The sequence below is a fragment of the Saccostrea cucullata genome, unplaced genomic scaffold (genome assembly GCF_032062105.1).
Source record: "Saccostrea cucullata isolate Sc308-1 unplaced genomic scaffold, CSIRO_AGI_Scuc_v1 ctg1234, whole genome shotgun sequence".
Lineage (NCBI taxonomy): Eukaryota > Metazoa > Mollusca > Bivalvia > Ostreida > Ostreidae > Saccostrea > Saccostrea cuccullata.
The window spans coordinates 79,324-104,312 of NW_026926064.1; the positions used below are offsets into that span (position 1 = coordinate 79,324).

Below are 24,989 nucleotides of genomic sequence, written 5' to 3' on the forward strand. Positions count from 1 at the left end.
TTTTTTTCTGTAAGCACTCTCTTAATTTGACGTCTAACAATCCCATGGATTAAAGGAAGTTCATACAATATCCATACAATACAACCCCTACATAGGGGGAAAAAGTTGGGTTCGTATCAGAATCAAAATTTGGAAGCCAGGCCCTATTCCTGTGTCATAGAGATAAAAAACAACAACTTCCCACACTTGTTACACACTGATTATGAATAATATTTTGATTGTGAATCGACCTACATTATGTGTAACACAGGCGCAATTTCATTGTTGATTGACACCACACTATGTGAACTTTACATATGTAGGCGGTGCTTTCAACACGTGAAGAACTTCACAACATAAACAAACACAACACAGGTATAAGTTTTGTAGACTTTTTGTTGTATTTGACTACAACTTAAGATTAACGATCGTACAAATATTATTTGCACATGCCATGTATAATATAATAATAATAAAATGTCATATGTACATTTGGCTTCTCTCCCGTGTTCGCCCGACAAAATTGTTCGTTGGATTAATGCGTACGTATCAAAATATATAGACTCACAAATTTAAGATGGGGGAATATTTTTCTAACAACAAAAAAATCATAATAGCACAATATAAATAGACTCCCATCATCAAGTTTTTGTCCAGTTTATAACAAATTTACATACAGGAGATTTACATCATTACGAAGAACGACATAAATAGAAAAAGGTTTTTGTGCTTGTGTATATAAAAAATGGTTCATTGCAAAATATTGAGATTTCAGTGTGACCTTTTTTCACGTATTATTTTCTCAAAAGAATATAGTATAAAATATCTACATTTCTTTGTATGAAAAAATATCCCTGCAGATCATTTTTATGGAATAAGACACAAAATATGATTATTACACACTGGTGAAAAAATGGAAACGATGAGAGATGTCCATTCACAAAATACTAAAGATATGGAGACAGCGACTTCTACAATACAATACTGAGAATATGACACACAGCACAAATATACTTGATATGGATTAATTCGTTCTCACAGTTTATATAGAATATAGATATAAATCTCTCATAAATATATTTATACATCACAACTACCAGTCTCTGCCACGACACGCCAGATCTTTGATCCGCGCCTCGGGTCCCGACTTTCCACGTGGTCCGCAATACCGACAGAAAGGTCCTCCCGAAAAATGCTCGTTTGGATTATAACGTATTATTTGCACTTGTCCCTTCAGAATTATCAACAATCAGTCATAACAAGAACACACACATACGAAAGATTAAACGATGAAACATGAGAAAATGTTCAATGAGCAGCAATTGAGCCAAGAACGGAAATGTCTAACCATTCAGATTCCAGTCCAATCATTTCGGAAACTTCAGGCGTGGAATAATCCGGGAATTCAAAATGCGATCCATTGCTGGATGTGGAGCAAGCACTTGACACATTCGAATTGTTATTATGCATGTCGAAGTTAGGGAAATCACACGTGTCGGCGAGTTTACTCAAGTCCAAGTTCCCTAACTCTATCTGCCAGTCGTTTGGCATTCGAAGCACATCGGTGAGGTTATCGAGATCCGCCAACGAAGAACCATCTCCCTGCTGAGTTTGATTACCCTGAGTTGTGATATTGGTGGGGTGACATTTGATGTCCTCGGGCGAGGCGGCCGGAGTATCGTAGATTCCTTCTTCGGGGTAGAAACTGGTGGATTCAGGGGTGGGGGGCGAGTAGACAGAGGGACTGGACGGCACTTTGGCGGGAGGGGTCAGCTGGCACGATGACACGGGCACATGTCTACTGGCCTTAATACTGTCTTTGAATTTTTTGTCAATGGTCAATTTGAGTTTCAGACGACTATTGTATGGAGTACTTACACTTTCAGGATCATTAGCTCCATCCAGAAAGTTTCTCACGGCAGCTTTCTGCTTCATGCGATCAGTACGAGTTTTGTTGGTAGGTTTTGACACTTTGGAGTCGGATTTTGTCACAGGTTTGGCCTTCTTTCGGGGACGGTATTTGTAGTCAGGATATTCCTGCATGTGTAACAGTCTCAGGCGTTCTGCCTCCTCGATGAATGGCTGGCGATCAGTATCATTTAACGTTTTCCAGCGTTTTCCCAGTCGTTTACTGATCTCCGCATTGTGCATGTCAGGGGATACCTCGGAGATCTTTCGGCGTTCAAGCTGGGACCACACCATGAAAGCATTCATAGGCCGCTTAACGTGGTTAGACTGCTTTTTGCACTGAGTGGCATCCGTGTATGGAGTGTGTGTGTTTGGGTCTATACACTGCGATCCGAAGACCGAGGCGTTATTTTGAGGCACCATATTTCCAAGTTAAAACATTGAATACACAAGTTTAATGTCTGCGGAGGTTTAATTCCAAATACACAGTTCCTTCTAAGAAGGGAGTGAGTTTTTGTTATAACTGTTCACTATTACTTCGATAGCTGTTCTAATCATAGCACATGCGAGAAATCGGTTTTATTTACCCACGCTGATTTTAGTCACGTGAGCCCCTATCGACGCTTAGCCAATGATAAAGCAGTATGAAGAGTTTATTAATAACACTCAGCTGGTTTTAGCTCCGCCAGTAGGTGTGGCCTATTTTACAAACCAGGTCAACTGTCAATGGGAAGTTGTTAGCTATGACAAAGCTCTTCCTGGCTTATTTTGATTTTAAAATACACACACAAAGTAAAGAATTACAAGCCAAAATAAAGTTTCCGTGATTATAAAGATTCTACAAAATACGAAGAAATGTAAATTACAAGAATGTCATGAAATTTATTGTTTTCGCTTTAAAATTAAAAATTAATTATTTTTTCTGCAAAAATAACTGTTCATATATCTATATATTGCTGTATTTGTTAAAATCTAAAATCCTTTACTTATCTTCTTTTTTAAGACCTTTATTTTTTAAAATCTGAGTTGTATGTAAATAGATTTTAAAAACTGTGTATTTTAAATGTAAAATGTTTTCACAGAATTTCGAATATTATGGAGCACATAATTGAAAACCTGATAAGAAAGTTTATTCGACTGAATTTTTTGATGATTTTTATTAATTTCGTTGTATCTTGCATCTCTTTCTCTCTCTCTCTCTTTCTCTCTCTCGTTGCGAACATTTTGATCAGTGATGAATATTTCTCCCCCCAACACTGCAATTTACTTTTGAGCTTTAACAGATTTAATTATCAGATAGCGAATGATCGATCCGGCACGTGCAGCGTCCTCATTCGCGACGGTGACAGAACACGCGACAAAGTCTAATACACGCGCAGTCTTCGAATTTGATAGATCTGCTCCAAAGTTTATAGCCAATGGGGCGATTTCCTTTCAAATACAAATATCGACCCATGTTACACATCTCCATTATCCTTTGATTAAAAAAATCTCAAACCCTAAATCTTAAAGCATTACGTTATTTAAAGTAGTTCTGGAATATTTTTCCAGAAAAAAGAATAGCATCAAGTTAGATTTCAGAATTCTCACCGATCGTTTTGAATCGAAACAATTTCTCCTGAAAATACTTTGAACTTGGGGTAAGGGTGACGTCACAGGCAGGTGCTATCTAGGCAAAAGGTGTATTGTGTCAATCAAAACTGATCTGAGTTGGGCACGCGACGGTGGCAGCTGGCGACCGAAGGAGCCAATGAAAATAGACATATTTCAATGACTTTAAGCGACAAATTCAGGAACCCGTATGAAATTAAAAATGGTAAATGGAAGCACTTGATCAATTATTAATGACAGCGAATGTCTGATACATGGTGATAAAGTGATATAAGGACAATTTACCAAATCTATCCGTCACGTCTTGCATCGCTTCGTCTTTCCGAAAAGTCTAAAACCCCTCAGAAATAACAAAATAGTGAACTTAAATAATCTAATAAACCTGACATATACTTGATTAAAATGAATAAGAAAATGCAAACATTTTCTCTCTTTCGTATATACATAGAGGAATAATTTGGGGATGCATTAAATTAAAAGTATTTGAACAGACCATTAATTCTCGATTTTCTCGGATGACCTGATCAAAAGATAATTTTTGAAAAGAAATCTTGAGTTCGTTCAAAAAGTGCTGAGGTGACAACTATAAAACCTAAAAATTTCCGAGATCAGGTAATTAGCGACACTGGCAGGTGAGGCGTGCACACGCTTACATCAACTTCATTTTATTAAATTTTCCTTTGATGTACTCTAAAAGGCACGCGACACCTTGAAATATTAGCATATAAGTGTTTATATCTTGAAACCAGGTAACGGTACCTACAGATTTTGACATAACCGCCCCGGGAACACCTGCCCCTTTTTGAGATGTTTGCAGAGCAGAAATGACAACAATTTGTTGGTGATTGTGTTCGCACGCCATCTGCCGCGGTTTCTACATACAAATATTTTCGGGTCCACAAAAAGCTTTCCTCTCAGCCGGGCGCCACCGATCTGCAAAAAACAATCTGTCGCCTGACTTCATAATAGTATACAAATTGTTGAAAATTAGAGTGCTTGTTTCGGACTTTATTTAGTTCTTCTGTGTATGGTATTGTTGAAGGTTTGTTAGGATTGTAGAACGTTTGTAAGGCTGTTAGGAGTACACAGTTTCTCCAGACTTGCGAACTACAGTCACGTGTCATTGGAGTACATTTTAGGAGTATCTGGGTAGTCAGACTAATACACATGACACCATTGGTTATTGCCTGCAAGCTGTCAGGGCCCAACATTTGCATGTCGAATGTAAGCTGACAATACACCTCGGTGTCAAAAGCTTACACCCTTTATTGCGCGTTACCCGATAGATCGCTTCGTAATGACAGAATTCACAATTAATTAAAATATACAATGTATATGACTATAGTATCTTGGTAAGTTTTATGTTCCCAACTGCAATACTGTGTTTACCAAGCAATGTAAATAGATTGTTATCTTTGGTGTTACAACACTCACGAGCACCCTTTGATATGAGACAGATCTCAAATTACGTATCAATGGCTGTAAAATCTGATTATCGAAAGTATCGGAAAATCACGCGTCCCTTCAGCTGGCGTGAGCCATTCGGCACCCCCGGGCTTTTTCTGATGTATTACACGGTGTAATATCAGATTTAATCAAATCCTTTTCCGCAAATTGAATTCAAAATACAAAAAATCAGATGTAAAACATACACGTCTGATAAATGAATATACCCTCAAGTATATCCTTTTGTCGCCATAATATCTTTTTTACCCAGAGTTCCGTATCTACTTGAAAAGTGGACATGTTGTCTACATGTGCGTGTTGTGTACGTATTCTCTGCACACTTTCCCATTAACCGCCAGTCTAATCTATACCATAACACATTGAAATAATCTCTTGAAATTAAAAACGACGAATTACGCCCTGCTTGTAAAGTCTGCTGCGTGGCCCCGGGCACGTGGCGTTTTCCACGGTACCATGCGCCAAAGAGGAAATACCCCATTTTACAGAAAGATAAGAACATTAATTATTTTGAAAAGTTACAGTTCCGAAAAGTTGTCAGAAACTCTGGTGACAGCTGTTTTAAATAAGTTTTCTTATAAACAAACCCGCATTTCCTCTCGACACATGACCCCGTAAGAGATAGAATTCCGTGTTCGAGTTCGGCGAGAAATTCTTGCTGACTTCGTATGTTTTTTGAGAGTTTTTGCCTAGCAGGAGACAAAACTGCAAAGTTTCGCATATTAATGACACATCGAATACACAGCAGCTTTTTGAAGTTTTGAAACTTCTGGCGGAACAAATGTTAACGGTCGCCGAGGGGGACTCTGCATCTATTCTATTAATTCAAATTGGGAAAAGTCCTTTTAATGGTGATAATACGACAACTGTCATTTGTCTTTATTTATTGCACAAAAAACCATTTAATATGTTTAATAATTGCATCTTTTAACAAAGTACACGTTCGTCCTTTTTAATCACGATTTTAGGAGATGCCTCTAAGCTGACTAGTCTCAGCTTTCGTGACTATTAACGCTGAGGCAACTGTTCAGCTATAAATCTCGGGACTCAAGTGCTCGCTGTCGCGTCCATGCAACTTTCTTGCTTCATTTGATATTAGATTTGGTGCAAAGTTAATGCTCGGTGAAAATTTTGGGTGAGACAGACAGAACCCACCAATTTGTTACTGTACGTTTCCTTACACCAAAGACCCCACAGTAAGTCAGTGAATTACCAACTTCGTCAAATTTCGAAGCTTTGCAACAGTTCAAGTGAAAAACTCCCTGTTCAATTTAAGAAAGCCTAAAAACGATTCTGGTCACCTCGAAATCCAGCTGAAGCTCCCAGATGTGTTTTGTCTGCACAGAGCTGTAGATAGTATCGCACGTTTCTGTATACCGTCTACAATCTAATAAAATTCCCAATCTCTCTTTACTCCGATACAATAATGCTGACCTTGTAAAATAAAAATCTTTTTTTCTTGTCCCATCAGTCTCCCATAGTTCAAACTCCAAACAAACCAAAGTTACAGGAAATGGCAGACTTTGTCAATCATGCTCGAAAATTCAAACATAAGTTTCTTTTGATATAATTATGCTGCAGTGAAACAAGATTTTCATATGGAAGTATCGTTATTACAATTTTATCCCAGTATATAATTAAAACCTTTTTAACAAGTTTCAATAAAAACTGCATACACCGGCTAGGGTACTTGTTCGTAAAAGCAAAAACATCTGCCATTAAGGTAACTCCCAGCAGCTTTGAAATCACGATCTTCTTTTTTTCTAATTAAGTATAAAACGAGTTTTTGAGTATTCTGTATTCTGTTGATTTATCAATTATCAATGATGCATCGAATTTCACCAATTAGGAGAGATTGTTCTGGTATGGGTACTCTTCTGTACCGAGCCCACCATGTGTGACACTTGTAAATCATATTTGGACAATTATAGCCATTGATATATTTATTACAATAATAGCCCCCACACAATACACACGTACACACGTAAATAAGACCCCCAAAGCACCGTTTCTTTTGACACGTATAACGGGCACCTGTGTCTGCACCTGCATGCATTTGAAAATATTTTTGTATGTTCATCATCGAATGATTGACAAGAAACTGCATTTTTTGATCTTTATTATATTGATTAACCTTCTATAAATCGTTACGAGTGGATTTCTGTGCGCCCTTTCCAGAACTGAGAGGGCTATTTCTTCCTAGAAAGTTCGCACTCGATACGTCCCTCCAAAAAGAAATTGGACACTTGCGAAGATTTGTTATGGTAAAGGGGTTAACGATCCCAAAAAGTTCCAATATTATTGGAAATTTTAGAGAGAGGTGTTATTTGTCAATATTTGACTTCCCTTATTTAACTACATATAAGCTAATCAAGAACAATACCAAACGTGTCCAAAACAGAAATGACAAGAAGCAGTTTTAGCTCGCGTCACCTTACACACCTGAATGTACAACCCAGCTTTGGGCAATGCACTTCGCGGATTTCAACCCTTTGATGAGACCATTAAATTATTTTATCGATCACTACACGCAAATTATAGAAAAATGGTGCAGGGCGATCCTTAAAGACGAGGTATTTGCCAAGAAAATCATCAATGTCTTCTTAAGATATATTGATAGACCTAGCATCCCCCGCTAATGTCGGGGAAACTCACGACTCATTGAATACGGAAAGGTAACGTCCGACCTATTCCGGATCAGTTAAAGAGGATTCTAGGTCAACGCTCGCCGAAACCTCTATATCGGGAAAACGTAATAAGTTTATTTTGAAAAAGTCATGACGTACTACCTTTCGTTCAGTCAACGTTCCCATTACATCTTCAGATCGATGCCAATATCTTCCACGATAGATATCAATAGTATGTAAGGATCAATTAATCGTCTCAACTCATTGATTTTGGACAAAAAAAATAATAAAAAAACCTTGACTTCAGTGACGCACGTAGTCTTACATACATGTATAATATAGAAAAAGTAACAGTGCGTATATGCATTTTTAATTAAGTGTGGACTTTTGGTGTAAATATCTTGTTGATTGAAATTAATGAAAACATTAGCATGCATATGGTAATGCAATGACGATGCTCCGTTTTTGCTTTTCGCAGTGCAAAATCTTCAGTGACAAAAATACGCGTATTAAATATCAATGAACAAAACACAGAAAAAAATATTATGTTTATTTGTACAATTTACTTATTGTTTGAAATTTCCATATTAAGGAGGAAACAAAACAGAAATTAAATATCCATTGGGCAATCCTTTAAGCATGTCTAACCTTAATATAAATTGTAAAGCGGAAAAGGTTCATTTACCTATAAATGTGAAAGAGCATTATATAAGAAATTAAATTACAATTATACATAATTTGCAAAAGGATTTACAGTAAAAGAAATGATAATAGTATTAAGAAAGGACAGTAATATAAAGTACATGTTTTGCGTAATTGTGATAAGTATAATTATGATAAGTAGTTCGTTGGTGGTAATTTTTTGTACAACATTTTATTTTCGTGGAAAATGATATTTTATTTGCACATTTCTAGTTATGCAGTAAAAATTCTTCAATCAACAATGATTCCCCCTTCCTTCCGTTCAAAAATTAAATACTCTCAGAAATCGTGCTTTGGAATAAATCGAACACTCGCAGGCTTAAAAAATGTTAACTAAAAGTTTAAAATGATACAATCAATACAATATATATTTAAACATAATTAAAACCAATAAAAACATAGTAAGTTAGATTAAGGATGTAAAATCTTCAAGTTCGTGATATTTGAATCGCCATTTTCCTTCCTTCTGTTTTCAGAACTTTCAAATTTACTCTTTCCTTTTACAAAAAATCTTAATTAAACGTTGTAGCTGAAATCCGACAGATGAATGTTGTTTTTCATTCTAATTAGAGGGAGGATATTTTAATGCCTGATATTAGATTCTAAATTCTCAACTTTTACATCGTTTACTTCATTTTCATTTATTAGAAGCATATTTTGCCCCACTTTTTTTCTTCTAAATTTAGAAATGGCAATATCTACTGTATTCAATTTAGAATAACATAAACGAACGATAATTATTACAAGAGGGGAACACGGATTAGAATCCACCGATTCACCACTAAATCGAATTAAGGACAGATGATACAAACTTTTGTCAAAAGATATGAAATTAATAACCAGAGTCATGTGTTATTGAGTAAAATGAATAACTTTCACCGCGTAGTTTTTGATTTTTTTATTCAAATTTTCACAAAAATGAGATTTGAAGTGAAAGATATTTGTATAGATTAATAAGGGTGGTTTCAGAGAGGCAGAATTTTGAAAATCTCAGAGGGTTTACAAATTCTTTATATTCTAGAAATTTATTATTTGCATCATTTTCAATGAAATTAGGCCAAAAAATATATACTAATCCAGGCATCCATTTTTTTGTTTGTATCATCTGTCCTTAATTGCCAAGTATATGTTTCAATAGGTTATCGCAACTATCAACTACATTTATCGCAAACAGCCGCTGAATCAATCTACTTGCGTTGGCAACGAATTATATATCAAACCCAAAATCATTGATGGTTTTCTTTTTACGCGTCAGTCTTTTTCTACGCAAAGCGGGTCGTTGACCATTTTAAATGTTATTTTAAAATGAAGGTATCCTAATTGCAACGAAAAGACATGTATAGGTCTACCCTTCTTTTATATGAAAACTTGGCAAATTGTCTACTTCGCTCCAGGGAAAGAGATTGTATGACACGTAATACTGGTCCGTCCCTCACTTATATTAAAGTTTGACAATGTGCATTATTATTTCAAATTCCTGCAGCTATGTTTAAATTGATTACGATAATGTAGTTCTTATCCATGGCAACCTTCCCACATCGTAAAGCATTTTGGGGGAAATAACCTGACCTACCCCATATAATAAGTAAAACTGATGTACTGGTCAATAACCAATCGGTTATAAGATATTTCTGAAATTAAGAGACTAGTAACCATGTAAACGTGACCAACCCAAATAATCATCATGACGTAATAATCTGACTTTTTTCTCGATCACCGTCTAGTTTACATACGTTTATTATACCTCTACTGAATTTTCCCTATATAAAATTATATCGTTAGATGTAGCTTATTCCCTTGAAATCGTTATGAATGGACTAACTCCCGTGCGTTAATCTAGTGAGCTAATCCCTGCTTCAAAAGTTAATTCCCGGTTCGTAATCCTCTAGATTTTACTTATATATTAGTGTGATATGTGAATGGGCTAATCCCCAGTGTGTTAGTTCAGTGAGCTAATCCCTGCTTTGAAATCACGCTATCTGAATCTTCTAAAGTTTAAGTTTGTATCAGTATAATAAAACAGTTAAAAATTATATCATTGTGGGAGTTGGCAAGATTCGAGTCCCCACGGCCAAAACTATTTCCCGGCGCTTGGCCTCGGGAAATAGTCTTAGCCTTGGGGAACTGCATGAATCTTGCTATCTCCCTCAATGCTCAATGCCCTCAATACTAACTGTTTCTGAAAAGAGCTTATATTGCATCCAGCGTCAAATACATTGTGACCACGGAAATTGCCAAAAATAGCAAACTTAGGAGTTTATTCACCCCATTTTGCACTCTTCGACAAACGAGACAAGATTTTGAATATTAATTGTTTGAAAAACACGAACAAAATTAATTTTAAGAGCCCTTCACAGCGACTTTCATCCTAAAGTTAGATGACCATCTTGGAAAACAATGTGTGATATTGTTCGAATGAATTTTCTTATCGTCACCACTTACATAGCTCTTCACCGACCCATTAGGATGGGAAGCAAAACGGACAAGATAAATCTAGTCACGGAAAACCTTTCTGAATCATACGCATCTTACAAAGACGACATTTGCGACAAGCTACTATCTCTACAATCGAAGTCCTCAACCAAAATAAAACTACTGTTGACCACAAAACTCTGCTTCTTTCCTGTAATTTGTACAAAAAAATAACACGTGTTCTTTTTAATGTAAAAATAATTTTGTGATTATGTTTTACTTCGGCAATATATTAAAATATGCATTAGATATAAGGTCCTTAAAAGAGTGTTGACGCTTAAAGTTTAATAAATTCACCAATGTAGACATTTCCCGGTGATATTACTTACTGTTATACTAATGAAACTTTCATTCTTTTTTATAATATTAAGAGACGTCGAATAGGATACTGTATAACGGTATTATTAATTAACATCGACGACAGACAAACTTTCGTCAGTTCCTATAATTTCCAAAGATGTAAATAGTCATTTTACTAAATATTCATGACCCAGAAAAAATGTAAACACGATTATAATAATTACCTAACCTACATCTGAAAATTAATAAATTTATTATATATATTTAAATAAGGATACGTGCACATACTTATTTCCGAAAGGAGGATTGGAAACGTAAAGCTACTGGCCTCCTGACTGAAGCTAGTAAAAATGGGTAGCAATCACATCGTATGCTACTGAAAATTGGCTGTTGCTTAAACGCAAAACTGAAGAAAATGTGAATAAATTTAGATGCTTTACTCAGAGAGAGAGAGAGAGAGAGAGAGAGAGAGAGAGAGAGAGCGCCTTTCTATCCATGTAATTAATTGCTTATGTTTGCCCACTGGATTCTTTTCTTGTTCTTTTAAATACGTATATTTTCCGTTTTTCTAATCCGTTTGACGTTGTTCCTTGAAGTTGACTATAACCGGGGATTATACAGCCGCCGTGGGTTTTATTTACAGTGGCTTCTATTACGGTGACCACCTGCTCGAAGCCGTCAAACATTCGCCAGTTTCGTCTCAAGGGTGTCCAACTTTACTAGCCCGACCAGCAGACAAATACCACCGCGACAAGCCGATAACGCATGGGCAATCATTGAACGGCGAAATCAAAGGCAACCAAATTTCAAATGACCACAGAAAATGGCTATAGTGTTGACATGATCATATTATCTGTTCATGCTTTAAGCCCAAATTAAGCAATATATTGAATCTGTGTAGCTATTCACATGCCGACAGGCATCATAACCAATTGCGTGTCCGATCACACTGATTTACACTGTCATTTGTTCGACAAATATAGACTCAAAGTCATAAACGTAGGGTACAATTTCAAGTGCTATTCACTAATATTAACGCAAAAAATTAAGTTGTTGGGTAAAACAGATTAATGCATGCAGAAATCGCGATCTAAAAATGTTCCGTTTTGATGCTGCAAGTGACATAATAACCACCATGTATAGCATGGTAAGTGCAAAAGCCTGTAATATTGTGTTGTCTGCATGATATTATCGACCTTCGAAAGGATACACAGCTTTAATTTCGGAAGACTACTTTTTATGCGTTTTCATAGACACTGAGGGAACAGTGGCAAAGTTTACATAGATATATACATGTACTGCCGCAAGCAATCATTATTTCCGTGATATAAAATTCAGCTCAGCGATTTTCTTGCGTTGACTACCTATGCAGTGGTTATATTAATTCGTAAAAACACATGCTAATGGCCTGAAATGACCTCCCTCTCAAGTGCTGGTTTTTGGCTGTGGGTCATCCTCTAGTCAATACTCCTCTGTACAGGTGAGCGAGGAATGATAACTGGCCTGGCAGAGGACCAAAGTCTTCTCTCAAAAACCTGCAAGACATCTCATGGAAACTGTTTAAAGAGAATTGCCTAAATATTTCCCAGCTATCCTCACCTTTGAGCAATATTTCTATCCAAAGTCCATTACCTGTAATCTATCTGACCTGTTTTTAACTCACTATTGTAAACTTACTGCAAGGACCCCCTCCCCCTATATGATTTTTGGGAGGGAGGGGTTTGAAAGAGGTGTAAATGTTAGGATTTTTAAATGTTGCCTAACTATTATACTTTTGTCTTCATCTGTCATACAAATTTACATCAAATCTACAGTTTGTATCAACCTTCATATCTATTTCAAGGTTGTTAAGATTGGGTGGGTGGGAGGTCAAATTCTAGATTTAAGTTTTTTTTTTCATTATACAAACTGACATACAATTTATAATCAAAAATTTTCAATCGCTCAATAATTTAACTTTTTTGATCTGAAAAAGACTGACATTCATACCTCAGCTTTAATTTTTTATTGAACATTTTAACAGAAAAAATGCAAAATATCACCGAAATACTTTTGAGGGCCATTGCCTTGTTGTGCACCACGAAACTGATATAAGTGTGAAAAAGGTCACATAAGCCTAGGGACAACTGATGTCTGCCAATGCCCCCAAATTCTCATAATGACCAATCACTGCCACCAAAGCATATTAAAGGTAATTTTAGACAAAAAAACATGTCAGTATCTAAGTTCAAGAATTTAATCACCAAAACAAAAACAAACATATGGTAATGGATAAAAAGTTTCCTTTTTAATGGAGAAATCAATATGAATTGCTGATTCATCTGCATAATGATAGGGCAAAAAGAATAATTGTTCTTCACAGAAGGTCCTGATAATGCAGGCTGTTGTCCTATTGCAAGATGGTAGGAGAGAAAGATGGGGGTGACAAGTGGCACTTTTATTCCTGATTCTGCCTCCCTGCCCTTTCTAGTAGCTGTTACTAGGGTGACACACTTCGGCTTTTGATGGGTTCCATACACAGGATTAGAAATTGTCCTTATCAGCTTTCCCTGCACTGAGTCCTCATTACTGGTCTGAAAAAAGAGAGGATAGAGTGAGCATAATCTGAGGGTGAAATCTAATACAAACAGGGATACAGAGGGGGCTCAGAAGGGGCAACCCCAGCAAGACCTGGCAGTTAATGGCTGAGTCTAATTTTAGCCCCTAAATGAAGTGAAATCATAAATTTGTTAACAAGGTCATTTGACTAGTCTTGGCCTTTGCTCCAGCTGCTGACTTGATTAGCAGTGCCTGTCGACAATGCCACGAGGATCTTTGAACCTTGAGACCTTTCCAAAAAACCTGGAAGCAGAGAGTAAAGAACTCTCTCGTATGTTTTAGCCTAGTAATTCCTGGAGTTAACACTATCCAGGCCCCAGAATGACAACAGAGCATTAAACAAGGAATTCTATCTATACACTGTAAATAGATTTGTAATATAAATGTGTACATCTCTCTACATGCTCAATATTGCTGTAGCATTTTCACTTGGCAGTGAAAGTTCATTTTTTCCTCTTACTTCTGATCTGAACTCTTCCATTCAAGTCAGAATAGATTGAACACTTGATCTGCAGGGTACATTTACTGTGAGAAAGAATTTCCTTAGCAGTTGAAGACCTTTTCTATCAACAGTCGCTTCAGATGCGGTAAAACTCTGCAAGACGGGGAAAGCTCTTTTTTTTGTTTTTGATTAGGAGGAAAGAGGAGGCTTGTAATAAAAAAATCCAATAAATGTGCCACCCAAGTAATTTGATTACCACTGGACAATGGCTGAGATGTGTGGAGGGCAAGAGGGATGGCAGTATATAAAACAATCTGACCTATTTATATTTCTCACATATACTTTTCTCTGTTAATAAATAAATACATGTAGATTAAACCTGCATTTTGATTTTTCTGTCCTATATTTTACCTGTGAGTGATAGCAGATTTCCTATCAGAAGGCCAAGGGAAATGTAAGTCTGTTTTCTAGCAGATAAAAGAATAAAATTTGTTAAAAGCTTTGTGATTTCAAAATCAAGTGGCTTGATTTTCTGACAGTGGATAAACTTAAAGAAGACAAATTGTTCATATTTTCACAGGTGTGAGAGAAATATTGAAAAAGAAGAAAATAATTGGGGGTAAATTTAATTATTCAGTGCAGTTGTTTTTCCGACAGAGCAAGGGATGTTTGCACAGGATTTGGGTTTTTTTTCCCCCGGTATACAGATTTATGTGTTTTAGGACCTAATGTATTTTTTCATTCATCAAACTTTTTTTTTTTTGAGAGATAATGTTTATGCTGACAGGAAATAAGTAAAAACAGGATTAAGATCCCATCAATTAAGTTTGCGTAGTCCCAAAAGTGTGCCCAGACACTATGAAATATCCCCTTACCAAACACCACCACCCCAACAAAAAAGCTGATCCTTGTCTGCCTCACTTAATGCCTCTCCTTCAAATCCATCCATTAAAATAAATAAAAAAGTTCATCATCTCAATAATAAACAGGGGGTGATGGCCAAGTTATGACCATGAAGAAAAGCCCCCGTTCTTCATGCAACAGATTACGAGACACAATAAGAAATCTGATGAATATTTCATATTCCGAATGATAAATGTCCACAAACTGGGCATATTATTGACCAAACTTCTCACTCCCATATTGAATTTAAATATATGTTCCTGGTAATGTGGTTATATTGGTAACTTTATGCAACTTAATGTCAGATTAATTAGATTCTATTATTTAATAATAGTAATCGGCAATTGTATTCTTGTTTTACATGGCCTGGAGACAGATTTCTATTCAGATTTATTTTTTGCTAACTAGATGCAAATAATTTGCAAAAATACATTCTGAAAAGTTCAATGGATTTTCTTGTAACCTTCTTACAGTCCTATAGAGCTTGAGTTTCGAGTTAAAAACAACACTTCCCCCCTTAAACTCATACATCTGGAAATGATTTCCTTTACAGAAATGAAATGTTTCACATGTATCTTGATGGTCAATACACACTAGTGTAGCCCGGAGCAGGACATGTCTAACAGCTGTAGTCATCCCGATTATCACCCCCTGGGGCTATGCATGGTTAATAAGCCCAGGGGATTTGTGCCTCTGCCCCTGTATCTCCCCACAGTGACAGGTACATTACTCACAGATAATCAATACACCAAGCCATGTTCCTACTGATCTTCAGCCATGCTCGGAACATTGACTTTGGTGGTACAAAATTACCAGCCTTTCTGCCTCTGAGCCAATTCTTGCCAGATTAACTCAAGGTCTCAATCAGTTGGATTTTGGACAAAATCAAAAGAAGCTAGCTCACACCAGCATGAATCATATAATACTGTTAGATGAACAATTTCACTGTTAATATTTCATCAGATTTATCAGAAAATTGTCATATGTGAGGAATTGAATTTCTAATGAGAAGAACCATGCAGGCCCTCAAAATAAAAACAGTTTTCCCATCCACTTCAAAAAGCCCAATAAATACAAGACATCTAAGGCAATTAAATAACATCATGTGTGTGAAAAATAATCTGAACCTGTCTGGGGTGATATTGTAAAGTCAGTGCCAGGGCTGGGAAGCTGACTGCAGGTTGCTCTGATTAGGTTTCCATCTCCCAAGATTGCTGCCAGATTAAAATGCAAATAGGTACTTGTCAATAATCAAAGATACCTGTAAACAATCAGGGTAAATTTAGATCTAGCTTAATTAAAATAGATATGTGCAATTATGCATTATCTTTCTCTCTTTACCCCTATGGTGTTTTGCAGCTGAAGGGTTTGTGATAAAACAGACTAATCTACAGGCAGGAATTTTTTGACTGCCACACAGGGGTTTATGCATTAAAAAGAGTTTATGAGTCTCCCTGTTTTATGAGCCTGGCTACTGTGTTCATCTGTTAGCACGAAGGGTCAGCCTTTGCACCTCGCATGTCAGCAGTCTCAGCTTAAGCGGTGGCCCTTAACAATCGCTGGCTGCTGTTTGTGTCACCGTAAATCTCCCTCCCCAACCATTTACAGCTTTTCATCTACTGCCTATAGAAATTCCACTTCCCTTGCATGTCTATGTTGAAATTGGTGAGATTTGTCACTTCAAAGCTTTGTGTATCCCGGCCATAATAGAGTTAATTTTCCTAAATATTTAATCCCTAGCCCAACAAATTTGATCTGAAACTATTTCACAAATACTCTCCAAAGCAATTAAATTCTTTTTTAAACTTATAGGTACTGATGAGAAAAAAAACATTAGCTGCAGGAAATCTATCATTCTAAAAGAAAAAAATAACCTGAAGAGTGCAGGATATTCTTATGTCTCTAAAGCCATGCACGATCTGTATGCAAAGATATCGCTACCTGGTGAGTGTTTTCTGCTCCAGATTATTGATGTAAAATTTTTGAACTGCAGCATGCAGAGAGTCAAGGTCATTAAAATCTTGGTTTCTGCACCTGAGGGGATAGGGATGTGTATAAATCAATTATCACAATAATTTATTATCCCAAGAGAGGGTTTATGAAGGATGGTTGTATTAGTGTCATCATTTGTCCACTGAGAGCCACTAATGAGGCCACTAGGGGGCCAGGCAGGGGGGCCTCAATGAATGCTGACCATGTCAAACCCACCACCAATCAGGCTGACTAATGTGGCAGTTTGTACATTGGTTTTTATTGGTAATCCTTCAAACTCTGTCAAAGGCAGACTCCAAATTGGAAATGTCTTCCTATACACTGCTATTGTAGCTGTGAAACACAGATCGTTTGAAGTCAGTTTGGAGAATGGCTGCCTGCCTTTTCCTTCAGTGATCAAAGAACTCAGACATATGATGTTTCATGTTTTCTTAACCCATAAATACAGGACTGATCTTAAATTGAAAAGACATATTAAAATACTGGCATGATAAAGAAAATCTTTAGCTTCCTGTGCACTTTTTCATAAATACATGTACTAAAATGAAAAGGGATTTTAAATCACATTTACACCGATTCTTTTTTTCCTCCTGATATTTTTTACATGAGCAGCTGGGCTAACATAATTTTTATTTTGACTTCAGTTTCTGTTAATAAAGTCTGTCAAAATCATTTCTTATCAAAGAAGATGAAGGCTGATTTTTTGGCAATTTATAAACATTTTCATTATAGAACAATTCTTAAGGTAAACACTTAGTGTGTATGTGTGTGTTTTTTTGAAAAAATGTGCTTGCTTAAAGCTCATGCAGGTACTTGCTAGCTATGTATGATGAATTTCATATCTCATATTAAAACTTCAGTCATTAACTTAGTCTGCAATTGATTTCAGATGCTTTATAGGAAAAATTAACCTAAAAGACTTCTAATGAAGAAAGTTTTTTCCCACAAGCTGAAAAGCAGTGGGGTGTTTTCGAGTGCATGTATGAATGAGAGTGCCACAAGAGGTAAGCCTATCTAATTAACAGTGCATCTAATATATTCATCTAATGTTCGGGGGCTTGTTTTCATGTTACGATAAGATCTAGTTATGAATCAGAATGAGAAAACCCCTAGTCAAAAAACAAACATCATAACTGTGCACTCTGTCTACTGGTAAGAAATAAGCATGGTAAACAGTTTTCCGGTGCACCACAATTTCCCACTTCCATCCATTTCCCCATCTGTTTTATTCTTATCTGCCCCTTTTACATACAAACCTACAAATTACTCTTCTCAAAATCCTGCTTGAAAGGATGACCTAATATAGATTTTTTTTCTTTTGGCAAAAGCACAGAATATATATATATGCCAAAAGTAAATCTAATTAGAAGCTGTCAGATTAATACTTATATATCTACAAAATAATTTTTGTCATGCTTTGCAACTTTCCTTTTTAATATCAATTAATCATTTAACATCTTGAGGAAAAACATACGTTGCATTTAATAATCCAGGAACTTGCACACTGACATAATATATTAAATAACTAATAAAAAATAACTTCTTTCCATGAAAGAAATTATTACTCCTAATTTTTGTCAGCATTTTAGACTGTTAATATCTCTTGTTCTATTTATTCCTGCGCTTGAACTACCTTTTCCCAAGGTACATTGCCTCGATCTCTTATCTTTTTTTTAACCTGGAAGTTTTGTAATAAATTGTATTTACAGCTTCACACCAAAGCACTGACCTTTTACCTTAAGCATATTTAATAACAACAATAAAATAGGCAGGTAGACATAGTTAATCATTTTAATTACCAAAAAAAAAGTATAAATAAATTAGCAAGTTTTAAAGATTATTTCAATCGCACAATATTTCTCCTCCTTACTGCGACATAAAATAACACTTATGTACCGGTAGGTTAAAGTCCTTTGATAGCTGTACTAGTCAAAACCATCAACTACATATGTTTGATAATTCGTATTAAGAAAACCAACAAGTACACCTGAATGATTATGATTTCCCTGAGACAAGTCCTCAGTTTGAACAATGTGCTTCTTTTCTCACTTGATTTAAACTAACTTTGACTGGGAGCCTTTATTGAGGCAGATGATGTCTCCCAATGAGGGAACTGTTTGATGTGGTCATGTTATACAAAATATATAAAATCATTCTATACTTTTTGGCCCCAAGCAGCCCACCTTCTGACTTCACTTATGAATCAGCAAAACATACTGATGTACCGGGTGAACAAGGTCGACCATAAAGGTGAAGGTCAATAAATATCTGAGACATCTGATAATCAATATCTAATAATATTGAACTTAACAGTTTCTTGTGTTGGAGCAACATGAATGTATTATCTAAGCCTGGCATCAATCTATTTTTCTAAATAGCTTATAAAACTGCTGTTTAAATGTAAATTTGTTTAAAGGACTTTAGATCTGGTACAGAACCTAGAACCCCGACAATTTAAAATATGTACTTCTACCTTAATTGTTTTCTTCAAAAGAACTTTCATTAAAAGAGTGCATATCTCAGTTAAGCTTCCAGTTATTGGCGTTATCATTATTTTTTCAAACAAGAGTGCACCATAAAATCAGTGCGAAGTTATACATTAATTGTATTTGTTGGTTAAAGCGAGAGGTTACAAAAGGACAGCTGAACAGGTACAAAAATATCTAGAGATTTGAATAGCTAGCGGATAATGACACGGTCAACTAAGGGTCCATTAGACCCCTTGACCAATCAGGAGAGTTCAGAAGTCAGTGACCACGGCAACATACAAAAATTGGTGTTATCAAAATTGATTTTACATATGTGCCAGAAATTTGAGTGGAGGATATGGAGATGAAAGAAAAATAAGTGATATTTAAACAGATGGAAAACAGAGCCAACGGCTGCTTAATGGTCAAGAGATCTACATGCTAGCTTATGATTACTGATGCATATTTATTAACAATTTAAAAGCTTTGGGAGAAATTGCTAACTGTTAATACCGTTAAAACCTTTAGTTGATAGCCCTTCTAACGAAATAAAATAACTTTGTAATAGTCACAGAAAACTGTTAGGTTGTATGCAATTTTCCCCATGAATTTAAAAATCGCCCTGATAAGAATTAATTCTTGAATACACAAATACCCAGGTCAGGGAAAAAGCCATATGGGGTATTTAGATAGACCCAGGCATTCTTAAAAATCACCTGCTCTTCACAATACAAGTATACAGCTGTCAGAGTTCTGAACATTCAAAATAAAAAGTCCCCCAAACCACAATCAGGATGCAAACAGTATGAACGTCATTTGGCTACCCAATTATCATTTGGAAAAGGGGGGACCATGCATAATTAACATTTTTGTGAGAATAGTATATACTTTTGACATAACCACAACAGATGGCTTCCAGAAGACTACTTCACTACTGGAAGGTGTAAATAGTCCTGGCCTCCAAAGTGGTTCATTAAGCCACCCCCAAACCAGGTAGCCAGACTAGCAAGTTTTTAAATGGTGGCTTTTTGATAGGTAAAAGAAATCTGTCAGCTGCTGAGAGAGGGGATTAACAACTCGCACTGGCAGATGGTGTGTATGACATCAATGGGATAAGTAAGTGTTGGAAAGTCAAACAAGTGGGGCCAGACAATTTGGCATGTCTACTCAACATGCAAGTAGTATCTTAACTGGAAAGCTAGAATTATGAAACATTACCCAAAAAAATGTACTAGCCCATTCTCGCTAATTTAATTTAATTGCAATTAAAATATGTCTCCAAGTTCTTGGAAATTTACATTTACCTCATTTACATACTCTCTTATTTAAAAAGTTTCTATTTCTTAGGAAAATGAACTTTATAAACAACTAAATAAACTAAACTTATAATGAATGCAAATTAATTTCATTTAAAAAGGATTAATCACCACATTCAGAATTTAAGGTTTTGTTTATTTATTAGCTTGCCATGTCTTATCTACCTAAACCAGTCCTGGAAGGTCAGAAAGAAGTCCTAAGTGGATAATCTCTATCTTACATAATGTAAAACACGAAAGTACAGGTAAAAGACATTGCCGAAAAACCAAAACACTGATTAGCATAGGCTGACATCAGGTCTAAAAATAGCTCGCCCCACAGCTATAGAAGTAAGGGGGCATTCAGGCACCTATCAGTTCCTATAATTAAATACAAGGAAATTTTGACTTATTCTCTACAGAAATCAAATTATCACAGCTAGTATGCCTGTCCTCAATTTGCATATGTAGAAGAAAAACCTTTTATCTTTAGAAAGATCTGTATCATAAAGGTTATTTGTTCATAAATATGAAAAAAGTCATGTTTTTACTCTTCAAAAATTATCACAACAGGTAAAAACAAAAGTTTTGAGAAAAAAATTCATAATTATTCCCTAATGTACCAGTAAATGCCACAACACAATTTTTAAACATAGTATCAAGATTTACTCCACATTTATAAACAAATTAAGTGAATTATTTTTTTTTGCATTCCAGTAGCATTGTAAACATGTAGTAACAAATTCTTGACCATGTCGGAAACACCTGCCAAAGCTAATGAATTCAGGATTACAACTAAATGAAATAGAAAGCATCCTCACTATTTGCTCCCTGACCGCATGAAGATCAACTTCCAATTTATCACTCTAAAAAACCCCACTATCTACATTAGCTGAAATTGTTATTGAAATGTTCTTGCCAATAAATCAGCACTCTTATTAAAGAAATACTTCAGTATCTATAAAAACGATGAGGGTGAACCCTCCATTACCCCTCCTAATCAAGCTAGTATTCAGGTGTAAGTCACAGAATACCCAAATAATGGCAATATAGGTGTATATATGTATTCTGTAGCAGGTGCTATCATCAAAAGAATAAGCTAATCCCCGCTTCCTATTGAAAAATGGCCCTGATTACAGAGAAAACAAATCGGACGTCTAAGAGATTCTTTTTACTAAGCAGGGGCAATTTATGAATATATACCCGTTAGTCCTTTCTTTCCAAATAATCGGACATTTAAAACCCCCAAACTATGGAAAATGACTAAAGTGGAAAAAAGTTCACCTGGCTATGTTTACAATGGGTACCCCCTGTCAAGGCATACAGACAGAGCATTTTCCTCCCGTGCTTGATTTTTCTCCCACTCTTAGTGTATTAACAGACTTCTCGATTAGGTTTTTACAATTTTTCAGTGTCTCTGTTATCAGTACAAGTCACATTAAACCAGACAGTGTTAGTCCCTTAACAGTACTTGAAATGTCTCATTATTATCACTCAAATGACTGAATAAAAGTAAAGCAAGCCTCATGTTGTCAGATAGCGGGTGGTTTAAGTGACTATAAAACTCTTTTCAGACCTATATCAGCTTACAAAAGGAGTTTCCAAGTCAAAATAAATGGAAGCCAGCACTAACCCAGAGGCAACATCTGCTCCAGAAGTTTAAATGACCTTGACCTTTTTTTCAGCAAACAGAAGCAGTTCCTGCCTGATGGGAAGATTTCACCCTTCCCTGATAATAACAGTTAATGAACTAAGAGAGGTACCTCATGTATGTTGATACAACTTGAACATATGAACTCGCCAGTTCATGTTGCTTGTCTGGTTCAGCTACACCACATCATGAATTCTTCTGAAGCCCTGTAAAAAAAAGGGGGGAAGAAAATGACTAATAAGCCACTGGTTGTTTGACTGAAAATGTGGCAAAAATATTGACCTCATTTCTATAGGTTATTATGGGAAGATCGATACTGATTTGTATAGAAAGTATTAAACACTGATGTCACAAATCCTGTAATTTAAAATCAATTTTCCAATTTGGGAAAAATGGGATATATTTACTTGTATATGATTACAAAAAATGATGTCATATGTTGTGCTTTTTAGACATCTAAACACTGCATAATGGAAACAAATTCTGCTAATGTGGTATAGGGATTACATGACAGCGCGTGTCGATGGTAGTTTCACACAATGATGTTAAGATATCAGTAACACCCAGTGTGTATTACCTCTATAGATATAACAACACACCTGTAAAATTTTCTGTTTTCATTTTTCAAAAAAAAAGTATTCATTGAAATTCTTAAATAACATTTTCTTTAATCCCTTTCTACCTGGCATTATTAATGTATAAAGCAAATTACTCTAATTATGAACAGCATGGATCAACAATAGATATTTTAATGTTTTGGACAACAAAGCTTCTCTAATTGACTTAGGCCCATTTGATGACAATGCAGATATACTTGCATTTAAGGATAGCTAAGGACCTAATCATTGTGATTATGATATTTCCGTTGCAAAATTTGAATCAAGTTTCCTTTGGAAAATCGGGTCAGGGTATGAGAGACAGTTGAAGCGTTATAACATGGTGGTATTACATTAATGACGCTATTGTTATGATCTCTGATGACTATGTATATTCTATGAAAAATAATCTGTGATGTTTTTGAGGTAATTATCAGCTGATATCTGTTCGGGATCAGTCAAAAGAAAATTCTGCTAATCCTCACCAGATTCGCATTTCTGACACAAATCTGCATGAGTCACTTTAACATATGTATATAAATAAAATGAAATGCAAATCCCATAAGATATAGCAGCACTTTTAAAAAGATGCAAAGCCTATCTCTCGTAAAACTTATTTTGGCAAGCCACCACAATATCATGTCGGAATAAATATACATACAAAAATAACATTGACAACACTAACCACTTTACAAAATACATAAAGTAAATATCGAGGACCAACTTTTTTTTTTAACCCTTTGGAATAATTTGACCCAGTTTTCTTGAGGGTGACCTAGAAAACTTTAGACACAGTAGTCACACTGATTCACAGGCAATAGGTGAATGATCTGACTCTCTCAGACTCTTCTGTATGTAATCAGTGATGAGGAAAGACTAGGGGAAATACTGGTTTTATAGGGAAGCAGTCATCAGAATTTATTATTTAAGGCAAATGATTAATAGGATTGTTGGGCCCCACAGGAGGTAGATAAAACCATTACTTATTATATTTAGCCTAGATTGGGTCCCTTGACATTTCATGGCAACTATGTCAGAGCCATAGGTACAAATGACACTTTCCAATTTCTTCCGAGTAGTTTCCTATGGAGCAAACATCATTACAGAAAAATTTACTGCTTTGGGTCTACCAGCTACGAATTAAGTTATTTCCACAAAGCATAATTGTACTTTTTGCATGAAACTTAAGAACCAGTCAAGCTTAATGACATACAATTTACACATACATCAATCAAAAGTTCATTTTTAATGAAATGAAAAATCTGTAAAAGTTAAAAAAAAATCATGCTAAAGAGGACATTGTATATCAGATAGCCAGATGCCACTGATATCAAGGTGATCCATTATACAACAACTAAACACCTGATCTATTAAAATTTCTATATACAGAGCCAAACCCCTGACCACATAATTTGCTGATCTGGCAAATCAATCAAATAGCACATTGACTAATCTCAAAGGTGGTTAATCAAAAGGCTGAACATCCTGCAGGTGAGAGAACAGAGAGATTATGTAACTCAAGGGGGAAACTGAGTTCTTCACAGGGTTGCCAAATAGAGCACAGCCACACGGCAGCCCGCATGCGGTGCCAGTAAGTCACTGAAAGGTGCCACCAACCGGTAACCAACCAGGCAGGTCAATAGGCTAATTAGGTTCAACAGTCGCAGTAATAAGACACAATAGCATCAACCACACCAGAATCAAAAAGGTTGCAATTAATTTACACAGAACAAGGATGTTTGCAACTTGGAGACAGTGCAGTGACATTACCCTTTATTTCCTTATTATTTGGTGATCCAAAGATTTACAGAAATGTGAAAATGTCATCCTTTGTCAAATTTTGTGTTGGCTCTTGTGGACCCTTGATCCAATTTTTCTTTTGGTGCTTTGCCTATTAAACTTTTTGACCCTATTATGGCCATACCATGAATAGATCTGAGGACTACAAGTTGAAAAAGATTGAAGACATAGTAAACTTCAT

The 24,989-nt window shown here is 35.8% G+C and overlaps 1 protein-coding gene and 1 long non-coding RNA gene across 2 annotated transcripts; both read right to left on the minus strand.

Moving 5' to 3' along the window:
* Positions 1-357: 357 nt before the first annotated feature.
* On the minus strand, positions 358-2,456 carry LOC134270578 (transcription factor SOX-11-like). Its single transcript, XM_062752811.1, has one exon. The coding sequence runs from the start codon at positions 2,308-2,310 to the stop codon at positions 1,288-1,290; it is 1,023 nt and encodes a 340-aa protein (XP_062608795.1). The 5' UTR covers positions 2,311-2,456; the 3' UTR covers positions 358-1,287.
* A 10,829-nt stretch (positions 2,457-13,285) lies between these two features.
* LOC134270579 (uncharacterized) lies at positions 13,286-24,271 on the minus strand. Its single transcript, XR_009992849.1, has 2 exons — positions 22,525-24,271; positions 13,286-13,636 (listed from the first exon to the last, which is right to left on the minus strand). It is a non-coding gene; the product is annotated as an uncharacterized LOC134270579 (long non-coding RNA).
* Positions 24,272-24,989: the final 718 nt, after the last annotated feature.

Excerpts from the sequence above, each read along its gene's own strand:
- LOC134270578 (XM_062752811.1), bottom strand. The coding sequence starts at position 2,310 with ATGGTGCCTCAAAATAACGCCTCGGTCTTCGGATCGCAGTGTATAGAC.